This window comes from Erithacus rubecula (assembly GCF_903797595.1).
Source record: "Erithacus rubecula genome assembly, chromosome: 2".
Taxonomy (NCBI): domain Eukaryota; kingdom Metazoa; phylum Chordata; class Aves; order Passeriformes; family Muscicapidae; genus Erithacus; species Erithacus rubecula.
This window is the reverse complement of record NC_136685.1, coordinates 39,486,872-39,499,011: the sequence shown is the minus strand read 5'-3', so window position 1 is coordinate 39,499,011 and position 12,140 is coordinate 39,486,872. Positions and strand designations below refer to the sequence as shown.

Genomic DNA, 12,140 nt, shown 5'->3' with positions numbered 1-12,140 from the left:
TTAATAGGAACGAGTCTGTTTCTGACTGGCGACCTGCTACAGGATGAGGAACGGGCCAGAGAGAATCTCCTGTCTCTGTAGGGTTATGAAATTACGGAGAAAGGATCAAAGTGTAGGAGTGGTGAAGAGAGAATTGTTGTGAAGAGGTGGAGGGGGAAGGGGAGAGAAGGAAGGGAAAGGCAGGGGCGAGCGGGGCACGCCGCTCCGGCGGTGGGGATGTCCCGCTCAAACAGCGCGAAGGAAATCGTTCGCTTTTCTCGCCCCAGCAAACACTTGGGTGAGGCCGGTCAATAGCGAGGGATGCCCGCTGCTGCCTGCTGTCAGCACCTCGTCTGTTTGTCTCGAAATAACTGGAAAACGAGGTCTTGCCTTCACCGAGACCGCACTGCGGGGGTGAGCACGCCCCGCCGGCTCGGGTCCCCTTGCCACCTGCACCTCAGCCATCGATTAGGATTTGTAGGTTTCACCCCTCCGTTTTACTCTTACTGCATGTGCGTGTCGGAGTGAGACTTATTTCATCGCACAAGCCTCAAAGATTTTAGTTGACCCATTTAAATTATTTCAGCAACACCGTGAAAAGGCATCGTCTTTGAATAACTTTACTCCAGTGAAGTAACTTCCACGTGACTTTTATTACTACTCACTTTACATAGGAGAAAACAAGACGCGTGTAAAACATTAGACAAATCCAGAAAGATTGATTTCTGGAAGGGGCTCCATGGACGCACATCACCCCTTCCTGCAGAGGGAACCATCCCGCCCACCGGAGTAGAAGGAGGAGAGAAGGAAGGGATAAAGGTGAATCCCGGAGACAAACTTCGTGGGGCACAAGGGAGTTGGGCAGTCACTTATCTGAGAAATCGTGAGGTTAGGACACTTTCTCTGAAGTTCAGGGGGGACAGTTCCCGGTAGCCGAAAGCAGCACTGAAAAACGCTTTGATCTGGCATGCTGTTTCACTTAGGTCTTAAAAAATCAACTTCACCGTTAACTCAAAATAAGTATTCAGATAAGTATTCAGGTATTTTTCTCTCTGAGGAATTAAAAAAAAAAAAAAAAAAAAAAAAAAAAAAAAAAAAAAAGAGGCTTTTATCTGCAACGAAGTCAGTCTAGTTTCCCAAAGATTGTATGTATATACGTTATAGAGCGTATAAAGGAAAAAATGTTCCCTTTCATCGGGCCCACACGAATCAATTTTTCATCTCCTGACCCTACTTTTCTTTTTCTTTGTCTTAAATGACAGGACTTGGAGAAGCCTGGGGCCACTCCAGCAGAACCAGCCCACTGGATAATGTCGGACGGGAACTGGGATCCCACCTTTTGCAGGTACTGGTCTGGAAACGACAGGCATACAGTATTAATGATTAAAGAAAAAAAAATCCCTCTCCTGAGCTTTCAATTGCCACCTTGACTAATTTTTAACTGTTCAAGTGCTTAATAGAAAGGTAGGCAGGAGTGGAACCACTTCAGAAATGCGAACCACTGTGATTCAATGTTATATGTTTTATTGGAGCTGTGGCTTGGTCCCTCTGGGTCCTCAGAATCATCTAACACTTCTCTTACAGCAAGGGATTCACAGTGTGTCTCAGGGTGCCAGAGATACGGGAGTACAGCTTCCCCAATTTATTAACAAGGTGATATGTATCATCCGTGTTCTGAAGCTCAAAGTGGTGAGGCAGGGAGAGGCTCTAGCGACAGGTTGGGAAGGCTGTCCGGGACAGAAGGGCTCAGAGGGCACCGACATCAGCTGAGACACAAATCAGGGAGGACAGGTCTGAAAACTCACAGCACTCTGAAATACTGAAGAATATTAGCGATGACCATCACCACGTGTTTCCGGTGGATTAGTGTGGCCTTTGGAGAGCCTATTCTGCTCTTGGTATACCCAGAAGTCTCATCTGTGTCTGCTGAAATGCACCTGACAAATTGTCTTATTTACACTATGGAGAGTTTTAGATTCTTTTTGTGCGCTTAAATTCTCCTTATAAAATACGCAAGCACTGAAGCCCCTGTGACATTTGAAGTAGGGGAGAAGTATTTGGGATTTCTGGGACCCACATATTAATCATTAGGTAGCCAGAATCTCTTCTTAGATACTTCCAAGGCACTTTGCATACTTTTGAGCTCGGCTCGTCTGAGAAGTGGGTTGTGTCCCAGGGGTCCGGGAGCTCCAGAGGGATTTTTGTCCAAGATTTGCTCATTTCCTTTCAACTTTTTGAATAATCAGAGCCTGAGCATCGACGCCTCTTCGCTAAAATAGATCAGAGGGACAGGTATTTAATGGCTCTATCTATCTATCTATTGATTTATTTATATTCCCAACCCTTTTCTGCAGACGTTGGACGGTTTCATATTTGTTGTGGCTCCGGATGGCAAGATCATGTACATCTCGGAGACTGCCTCGGTGCACCTGGGCTTGTCGCAGGTACGCTGGGGGGTCTGCTAGTCCCGGTGCTTGCCTGCACCACCCCTGCGACTGACAGGAGAGGGTGCGCGGTGCCGGCGATGAGTCCCCCTCCCCTCCTCTTCCTCCTCTCTCACAGGTAGAGCTGACCGGCAACAGCATTTACGAGTACATCCACCCCGCCGACCATGACGAGATGACGGCGGTGCTGACGGCGCACCAGCCTTACCACTCGCACTTCGTGCAGGGTAAATAAAGCACTCAGCCCCCGCCCCTGCCTGGCCGCCGCGGTCGCTCAGGGGACCGCAGAGCCAGCCGAGCCTGTGGCTCACCCCACCTCTGCCTTTCTCCCTTCCTAGAGTACGAGATCGAGAGATCCTTTTTCCTGAGGATGAAGTGCGTCCTGGCCAAGAGGAACGCGGGCCTCACCTGCGGGGGCTACAAGGTGCGTTCCCATAGCCAGATTCCCCGTTCTCCCCAGCACCGTCCCGTGTTCCTGTGCCGGGAAGGCTGTGAAAATGGGGAGAGAAGAGAGGGTGAGACGTCCAGCCCAGGACTCTTTTATGTAGTTCATTTTTCTCAGAGTTTCAGGTTGAAGAGCTCAAACCACAAAATCAAAACCAAGCAATTGGGCTCCTCTTTATGTTTTTTTGGGGGCCTTTTTTTTTTTTTTTTTTTTTTTTTTTTTTTTTTTTTTTTTTAGTTTAACTCTTTGAACTCAACCTCGCACAACCCCTGAGGTTCCCTGTGACAGCTTTCAGGTGATACAATGAGAGCCGTGGGTTAATTTATTTACTAGGTTATTCACCAGCTGCAGAGGTAGCTCTTCCAGTCGAGAGTTTTGACCAGGTGTTCACATGGTTCTGCCCGGAGCTCTTCGGTGAGGAAAGCTCTGCGCTCTCTCCTCCTCGCTGCTTTGTGTCAGCCACACAACGCCGAGGATCGGGTTGTACCCATAATCCAGGGAGATTTTGTGCCATCATGTACCGTGGACCAAGAACATCTGCTGAGCTTCAAGAAGAAACATCTAAATAATAGAGAAATAAGAGTGGAAATAGATAGGAGTCATCTGCAAGGATAGGTTTAGGAGATATACTTAAATAAAAAGTACTTTTTTGGCGATGGATTGCGCCTGCTCCATCTATACAACAGACGTATCTTACACATGTGGCATATGCACACATGTAAACCCTTTCTCACGCGCATACACTCTTCATAAAAAAAGCCGTAACTGGATTGGCAGTTCCGCGTCTTTCCTTTTCAGAAGTATAATAAAAGCGCAGTTAGGAGGTGGGCCAAAAACCACTTAAGCCAGAGGAAAAAAAAATCTTGTTAACTTTAATAGGCCTTAGTTGAGCTCTAGTATGGGAAAAAACCTCAACCCCGACAGAACTGCAAAAAACTCCCAGACAGGGATTCTCTGCCAGGGTGGAGACGCAGGTCACCGGCTCCCCCTAGCCCGGCAGCCGCACCGGTAAGGGGGTGGGGGCTTTTGTCCGGGCCCTTTCGTGGGTAGGGACGCTTGCCTCAGCACACCCTTCCCCCCTGCTGGGTAGCCGCCAAACTTTCCTGTGTCTCCGGCAGGTCATTCACTGCAGCGGGTACCTGAAGATCCGCCAGTACAGCCTGGATATGTCTCCCTTTGACGGCTGCTACCAAAATGTTGGCTTGGTAGCCGTGGGCCACTCGCTGCCGCCCAGCGCCGTGACGGAGATCAAGCTCCACAGCAACATGTTCATGTTTCGGGCCAGCCTAGACATGAAGCTCATATTCTTAGATTCCAGGTAGAGCTGGAGTTATTTCCAAATCTATTCCCCTAGCCCGTCCCTTCTCCTCCATGCCTCCTCTCCTGTCCTCTCACCCTCTTATATTTGCTGCTTATGTCTCTTGCAGGGTAGCTGAGCTAACAGGTTACGAGCCCCAGGACCTGATAGAGAAGACCCTTTACCACCACGTCCATGGCTGTGACACCTTTCACCTGCGTTGCGCACATCACTTGTGTAAGGAGATGGTCTTAAAGCCCCGCCCCCATCTTCTCCTTTGCATAAGGACTTTAGGGTTGTTTAGGAATTTACCTCTAGGTTGGAACGTGAAAAGTCAGGTCTCTGGAGGGCAGAATAAGCAAAATCTTCGTCAGGTTTTAGTGAAACAAGGTTAGATAGAGATTGAACTCTGAGCTGGATGCAGGCGCAAATGGAGAGGATCGACAATGAAAAGTAGTTTTTCATGCTGTTCTTTTGGTTATACGACAAGAGCTGCCCTGCACAAATCTCGAATGCCCTTGTCGCTTCAAATTCTGGTTAGGAAAATCCTTTTTTCCTGCTCCAAAAAGCCATGCCAGTGAAATTCAAATACTTTTGTTTCACTTCCACCAAGTCTCACAAATCTTATCTATATATATAAATTCACTGCAGTAGTGACCCTGATTCGGCGAGATGTACTTTATTCTACTTTGATATCATGATGACATTAATACACGGATAGATGAATAAAAAGGATATTAATTTCCGGTAAGTTTCCTTACAGAGACTGCAACGAAAAGAGATAAAACCCAAAGACAGATTTATAGAACAAAATATGGATGATGATACTTCAGGATGGGGGTGTGTAGGGTTCGGTTGCCGTAGCAGACCACACACATACACGCACACCCTGGCCCTACCAATCTCCCCTATTAGCCTTTAATAACGATCTCAAGTACTGAGATGAGCCCTGCCTGGGGACCCATGTGCCACTCAGAGGTTCCTAACCCCTCTGGTCCCCCACAGGGCTCTGGTGGGAGTGCGCGCCCCTTCCCGGGGCTGTTCAAACCAGAGGCGGGGGCCACTCTGAGGCTTTCCTCGCTTTGTCCCCGCAGTGCTGGTGAAAGGGCAAGTGACCACCAAGTACTACCGCTTCTTGGCCAAGCACGGCGGCTGGGTGTGGGTGCAGAGCTACGCCACCATCGTGCACAACAGCCGCTCCTCCCGCCCGCACTGCATCGTCAGCGTCAACTACGTTCTCACGTAAGTCAGCCCGGGGCGCTCCGAGCTGCGGGAGCCGGCGGCACCGAGCGCTGCCCGGGCACCTGCGGCTGCGCCCGGCCCTGCCCGGGCCGCTCCTCCCTCCCTCCCTCCTTCCCTCTCTCTCTCTCTCCCTCTCCCTCCCGCCGCCTCCTCTCCCCGCTTCCCTTGCCGCCGCGCTGACCAGGGCAGGCTCGCCAGGTCTGCTAGGAAACACATTGAGCGCTTTCATCCAGATGACGGGTTTCCCGTCTGACTGTTTCTTTCTCTTTCGAGAGAGGAAAAGATTTAGAGGTTGGTCACCTACATATTTTGCTGCCTCCCTCCTTTTATTTTTTTTTTTTTTTAATTTTTTTTTTTTTTTTTATTTTAAATGCACCCAGCATTAAATAAAATTTAATGCTGCGTAAAAGAAAAGGCTTTCACGTACGGGGTTATTTATACTCAACAAACAGGACATCTGTTTTTCTTTTCAAAAATCTGGGGTTTGAAGTTCTTAATTTCATCCAGAGTCTCTATCAAAGCTTGGAGATTTCTTTTTTGTTCTTGGAGAGCGATCCTTACAGTGAACCACATAGAAAGTTGGTGACCAGAAGGGTCAGTTGAACTTAAAAAAAAAAATTAAATCGGAAAAAAATATCAGAGTAAGTGCTGAGATACCATATATATCAATACATATCCCAGCATTTTGGAATGGCTGAGTTGTGCACTAGCTATGCTGCTTGTACTGAAAACACAGAGGCCCAGTGAGGGAAGCTCAGCTGGACTATTTTTAAGTGTTTTCATGGTATTAGTATCTCCTCTGGACACGGCAATAGCTGTTACCGGCAGCACTGATGCTTTATTAGGACCGTAGGACCAGTCAGGCCAGAGCTCCTTCGTTAGTCCTTGGGACTGGATATTCATCTGTTCCACTGCTTTTTTTTTTTTTTTTTTTCTCCATTCTGGAGACAAATGTGGGTATTGGAAATGCCTGAGAGGCACAATCCTCCCCTTTCCCTTTCCTAGAACTGTGGCCATGACAGCATCATGATCTTGCCATCACGGCTTTGGTGCATGCGCAGGTGGAGAGTATTTGGTAACCCAGTTTAAGGAGCGCTTCCCAGAATGAAGTGGCTCTACATGGAGGCCACGGCTCTGGTCAAGTGTGGAGGGGCTGCTGGTGGAGTGGGAAAGGAGCTGCAGATCACTGCAGCACTGCACTTCTGGAGCGTAATCCCTTTGGTATGCAAGGTGATAATGGGCGTCGTGCTCTAAAATGGGTCATTTCCCCTGCAGGAAAAAACAGACATTTTGATGAGCACTGTACTGCAGAGACTAAACTGCGATTCCCCCTTAAAGAAAATCTATTTTATTTTGAGTTGGTATGGGGTGTAATATTCTGTCATTTCCTCAGTAAGGATGGGTATCAGCAGATATGTTATCACTTCTGCTCTAGGTATTCTGCACACTTCTATCTCCATTTCCCCTATACCAGTCCCTCTCTGTGTTTTTCCAGGTTTATGCTTCCCAGTTAAGTCCAAGCACCTGCTTGGGGTGAGCGGGGAACGGGAAAGGCAGAAGTTAGTGCATTGTAACCCTGAGAAACAAGGAACCCGAAGGCAGCTAGCATGTTGGAGTGGTTTTAGCTCCAGAAACGCTACGGTTTTCTCCAATCATTTGAGATTATCGGTTGTTTCCCTCCTCTTTAATCCCAAAAGCGTGAACATCAATCATGGAAGTCTACCTCAAATGATCCGCTTCGAAATGAAGCACCCCAGCGGACCTGCTGAAAGCACAGCTGGGCATCTGGCAGGATCTGGGCATCCGGCAGGATCTGCCCCTTTCTTGCCATGGCACGAGAATTTCAGGCTGGCACGGCAAGCAGGGAGTGCCCTGGTACCCTGTGGGGACCGGTCAGACAGACCTGTCAGAGCTGTGTCCAGCAGTGTGCCTGTGTCCTGTCACACTGTGTGTACCCTGTGCCTGTGTCCTGTCACACTGTGGGTACCATGTGCCTGTGTCCTGTCACGCTGTACCGTGTTCCTGTGTCCTGTCACACTGTGTGTACCCTGTGCCTGTGTCCTGTCACGCTGTGTGTACCGTGTTCCTGTGTCCTGTCACGCTGTATGTAGTCTGTGCCTGTGTCCTGCCAGTCCCCAGGAGCCCCGGGCCAGGCGGGCAGGCTGCTCGCTCGCACCTGCACAGCCCCGGAGTGTCCGCGGCTCCGCGCTCCAGCGGGAATCCCGGCAGGAATCCCTGGCGCTCTGGGAGCTGGACTCGGAGTGCCTCAACACTCTCCTCCCCGCCTCCCAAAACGCTGCAGGGAAGGCCTCAGAAGCAGTACCCTAACTGGGCGACTCCTCCTCTTCAGCTGATTTATCTTTGGAGGCAAAGTCTTTAAATTTTGGTGCATGTATATGGATTTTCGGGACCTCTTTGCAGCCAAATTGACATGTAGGACTATAACTGCACTATCAAGATTTCCCCTAGAGAATGAAGTTGCACCACAGGGCAACTTCGCTATGCCTTGGTGTAAGTCTCCAAGTCTCCCCTTGCACTCTTGGCTTAGTTGCCTTGAGTGTGAAGAGCATTGAGAGGGCAAAGAGGGAGCCAGGCTAAAGTAGGGATGTTGAAAGTTAGGACATCCATGCTGCATGCCCTGTGCTGCTGATGGCTGCAGCATTGACACTGCCACTGCATAAAAATCTACTTTTGATATGCTCAGGTCCTCGAGGTCTCATTGAGCCTGGGTGACTCTTCACTAGGGTGCTGCAGAAGAGGTTGTATTCTGCTTGCTTCTGCAGCAGGGCTGCCACTGTTGAAACTGCTGCCCTGCCTTCAAGAGATGGGTGTAGCTTCTACCGAATAATTAGATAATTATTATTATTATTGTCCTCCTCCTCCTCCTCATCATCATTATTACAATTATTATTATTATTATCACTCTTCTTCTCTGGTTATCCAGCCATTCAGGAAGTATATGGGAAGAACAGGCCCTGCCATTTGTCAGGAGACTGTAAGCAGAAAAAGGTCTGGTTTTAAAAAACTGAGATGAAGTCAGCTTCTGAAACGGATAACTTGAAGTGGAGGGAACTGTTAGGGAAAGTCTTATGGTGGCAGAGTTGGCTAGGGAGATGCTGAACTTCTACCTAGAGCAGGGTTAATTGTCTTAATGAGCTATTCAGAGTTAGCATGTTATCACTCAAATGAGGAAGACAGGTAGGAAAGGTATAGAGGAAAATATAATGTTACAGGGACTTGTGATTTTTCTCTGGTATGAGGTAGACTCTACTGCAGGAAGGCCGCGCAGAGGCCCTGTAGCACTCAAAATCTGCAAGTGTTTAATATATTTTATGCCAATATAAATCTCATAGAAACTGCTGTTCTTTGAGGATGACACTGGATTTTTCCAGCAAACCAAGAGGGGATGAGTTGAGCAGTAAGTGTGTGCCCTCCTGTGCTTTCCCCATCTGGCAGCAGGTGTGTGGCAGAGCCTTTGGTGCAGCTCCTGGCAGAGGGACAGGTATGGGTGTACCCACTGCAGCCAGGTCATGTTATAAGCCCAGCAGAGAAAAACGTGCTTTTAAAAGAGAATTACAAACCTTTTCATTCTGACTCTTGTGTGTTTAAGATAAGGAGAAATCAAAAGAGGTGCAAATTAGTGCTTTTGTGTTTTGAAATAACAGAATTGAAATCCCAAACATTTGGGGTTGCAGGGTAGAACTTGAAAGGTGGGATGACTCCTACTGAAAAATCATTCGAATACAGGAAATTTTGGTGTTTTTGGAGGGCAAATCACAAAAGGGATCATAAGTCTTGGAAGATGCAGTGCAGATTTTTGACCTGCTAAGTCCCTGGACTTCTACCACACTAATTCTTCACCCAGGTAAAACCCCGGGGGTTTTTTTTGTTGTTGTTTTTGTTTTGTTTTGTTTTTTAGTTTGTTTGTTTTTGGATCTTTTTTGTTTTGCTTTGTTTGGTCACGGGACAAGGAGCTTTTTCTCACTATTAAGAGGAACCTGAGTTCTCCGTTTCGGAAAAGAGCAGATAGCTGAGTGCCATAAGAGCCAAAATGGTTTGGAGAAGTTGCTGGGCAGGAAGAAGAATCTCTATCTTGCAGCTTCCCAGCTCTCCTGGGTAAGAGTGATGATAAAGAAAATATTGAGAAAGAGTTTATGCAAAAAGGACCACGCACACCCTAGTTAAGAAAATTAAAAAGAGGTGATATTAATTTTCCATAAATCCCAAGTTTTGAGAGCATGAATAGTAGGCTTGAAAGCAAATGTTTGGAGTGAGCATATATGCTGAAATAAATAAAAGAGGCGGCAATGGAATTTCAGCAACAAGAGGAAAGGTGATATTTTGGCATAATAGAAGGGTATCAGAAGTTAATATAAATGACCTTTATGGACTCTGTCCTTAAAACACACATATTTGGTCTTCATTATATTACTTTTTGGATATGTGAGTATAGACACGGAATATTTGTTTCTTTTCTTATTTGTTCCGTACACAAAGCCACCCTATCATCGATTATTAGCTGTGCATGTTTATCACACAAATGGACTCAAGTATGAGTCAATTAATAGAGAAGGAAAGTGCTGAAGTTAAGTTTGTATTTAGATTGCAAACAACCTTCCTTTAAACAAATGGATAATGCAAAGTCCAAGTCCTTTGACTTTCTGAGCATGAGCAAATATAATAATTTGTCCCCAGAGAAAGCTAGAGAAGCTTTCCTATATACATTTTGTTGTCCTTTGGCATTTAAAAGATTAATGATAGTGGTGTCATATACAGAAAACATGGATTAGGTACATAATTGTAACTAATCTCTGTTCTAATGATACAACACACATTTCATATAGTTCCAGCTGACCTTTTCATGTTACATTGTGTAACTGGCTGATTAGAAACACAAATTGAATGCAATTTATTTGAAAGATTATTTCACAAATAACTGCCATACTGACAAATGTTTTACCAAATAATGTGATAAACACAATTTAGAATAAATTAACCGTTAATTGTATCTACACACTTAATCTTTAAGTTGTTAATATTACTATTCATAACTTTGTGTACTACCAGATTTGAAATGATGATATAAGAAAGATGCTCTCTTTATGTCTGATGGCTCAGACTTCAGAAACGTCCTGGCATGTATCCTTATTGCCATATTAAGTGGGCTTTAGGGAATTTTGGGGATTAATATGAAAAAGCTCTTCCAATATTTGTGGATAATTACAGTTATATCTTTTCATCGCTTTTCACAGAAAACCCCTTTTTGTCTTGTCTCTAGTATATCAGGTCTCACTTTTGTCTCTTTCTAGTCAATGGGAGAATCCACAAACTGTATTTCCACACCCACAGGCCTCCCTTTCTTGAATGTTTCTCTTGAACTGACCCATTTGGAATTGCCACAGAGTTCTTTCCTTAGTCATAGTTAGGTACTTGTTCTCTTGTACCTCTCAAGTGTGTGATGGAGGAGGTAGGACAAGGAATACCCTGGGAAAGTTGCCATTCCTCATATTATTAGTGTAATTAGTTGTATGAGTAAGGTTAGTCATCTAACTTAAACACTAGTGATAAGGCTTAGTGACTTTGCCTGGATAATTGTTGGGGTTTTTTTCTAAAATAGTTGTAAATAGTAGCAACAAATTTGACCTGCTGCTTTTCCTTTATATTTCTCTGTATTAATGGGAACTTTTACCACTTGCTTAGTAGTGCGCAGGACTGGGCCCTCTTTTTTCTGTTCAATCTGCAATGTGCTTTTCCTAAGATGGGAAAGCCTAGCATCGTTCCTCTGATTTGGTTAGCAATGTATATATATAGATGAATTGTTTTAATAAATCAAAAAGCTTGGAAAGCATATGTCTCAGAGAAAAAAATATAAAAGGACTCCTCTTGAACTACTCAGTGCAGTATTCTGTTTGTTCACCATTAGTTTTTATTACAGACTTGTCTCCCTGGAACATTGTTTATATATTTCTTGCAAATAGGAGACAGGCTTTTCCAGGAGACAGGCTTTTCCAGGTGTCCACAATACGTTTCTGCAGTTCTTCTTTGTTCATGCAGGGGCTTTCTCAGCTACCATTTGTTTAATTCACTCCAAATTTCTATGCTTGTCTTTAAACCAGGTGACTGTAATGGCAAAGGCACTAAAACTGTGTGCCAGAGCCGAGAGTCATTGCTCATATGAAGAGTTTTATTTGCTAGAGTAAGGTTTAAAGGATTGCAGCTCAGACCTATGGAAAAAAAAAAACCCCTCCAGTTGTCAGTTTAAATGCATGCATGCTGAGAGTCTCACATGGCATGAAATTCAAGGTTGCAAAAAAGTGTCTTTATTCCAAGGAAGAAGAGTGATTTCAAATGCTTTCCACTTCATCATTTTCCCTTTCAGTGTGTGGCTGCTCTAGGCCTATGGAAACACCCTCCTCTCTAATACTGAGTTACAGATCTTGTAAAATGCTTCTGAGGCTAAGACACATTCAGCTGGGGCAATGGCTGAAACAATTACCATCTCCAGCTGTCTGTCTCACTTCACTGATGAAAGCTACAGGGCCTGCTCCAGGGACTCTTTTTCCTAAAATGCCGTGGTTTATGGTTTAAGGTAAACTGTCACAGATTTTACCTTACTTGGAAGCATTGGACTGTACACTGTAACACAGCTGTTCTTGCTAGAGAGGTTGTTCACACTTTATCCTAACTCTGCTCTTCTGCAATCTGAATGGCATAAATATGGTTTGTGAACATC

The 12,140-nt window shown here is 45.6% G+C and overlaps 2 protein-coding genes across 5 annotated transcripts in view; both read left to right on the top strand.

Annotated features, from left to right (window-relative positions):
- The window catches only part of USP45 (ubiquitin specific peptidase 45), a 495,013-nt gene that overhangs the window by 9,642 nt on the left and 473,231 nt on the right, over positions 1–12,140 (top strand). The window lies entirely within an intron of this gene.
- Positions 1–12,140, top strand: part of SIM1 (SIM bHLH transcription factor 1) — a 48,270-nt gene that overhangs the window by 10,284 nt on the left and 25,846 nt on the right. Inside the window, exons 1-8 of one of the 4 annotated variants that reach the window (XM_079327828.1) lie at positions 232–456; positions 1,242–1,324; positions 2,334–2,423; positions 2,542–2,650; positions 2,762–2,847; positions 3,987–4,186; positions 4,296–4,402; positions 5,260–5,407. In XM_079327828.1, coding sequence (XP_079183954.1) covers positions 2,379–2,423; positions 2,542–2,650; positions 2,762–2,847; positions 3,987–4,186; positions 4,296–4,402; positions 5,260–5,407 — 695 coding nt within the window. In that variant the 5' untranslated portion in view covers positions 232–456; positions 1,242–1,324; positions 2,334–2,378. Of the gene's footprint in view, positions 1–231; positions 868–1,241; positions 1,325–2,333; positions 2,424–2,541; positions 2,651–2,761; positions 2,848–3,986; positions 4,187–4,295; positions 4,403–5,259; positions 5,408–12,140 lie in introns of those variants that run through there. The other 3 variants (XM_079327827.1, XM_079327826.1, XM_079327825.1) reach the window with 3 other exon arrangements.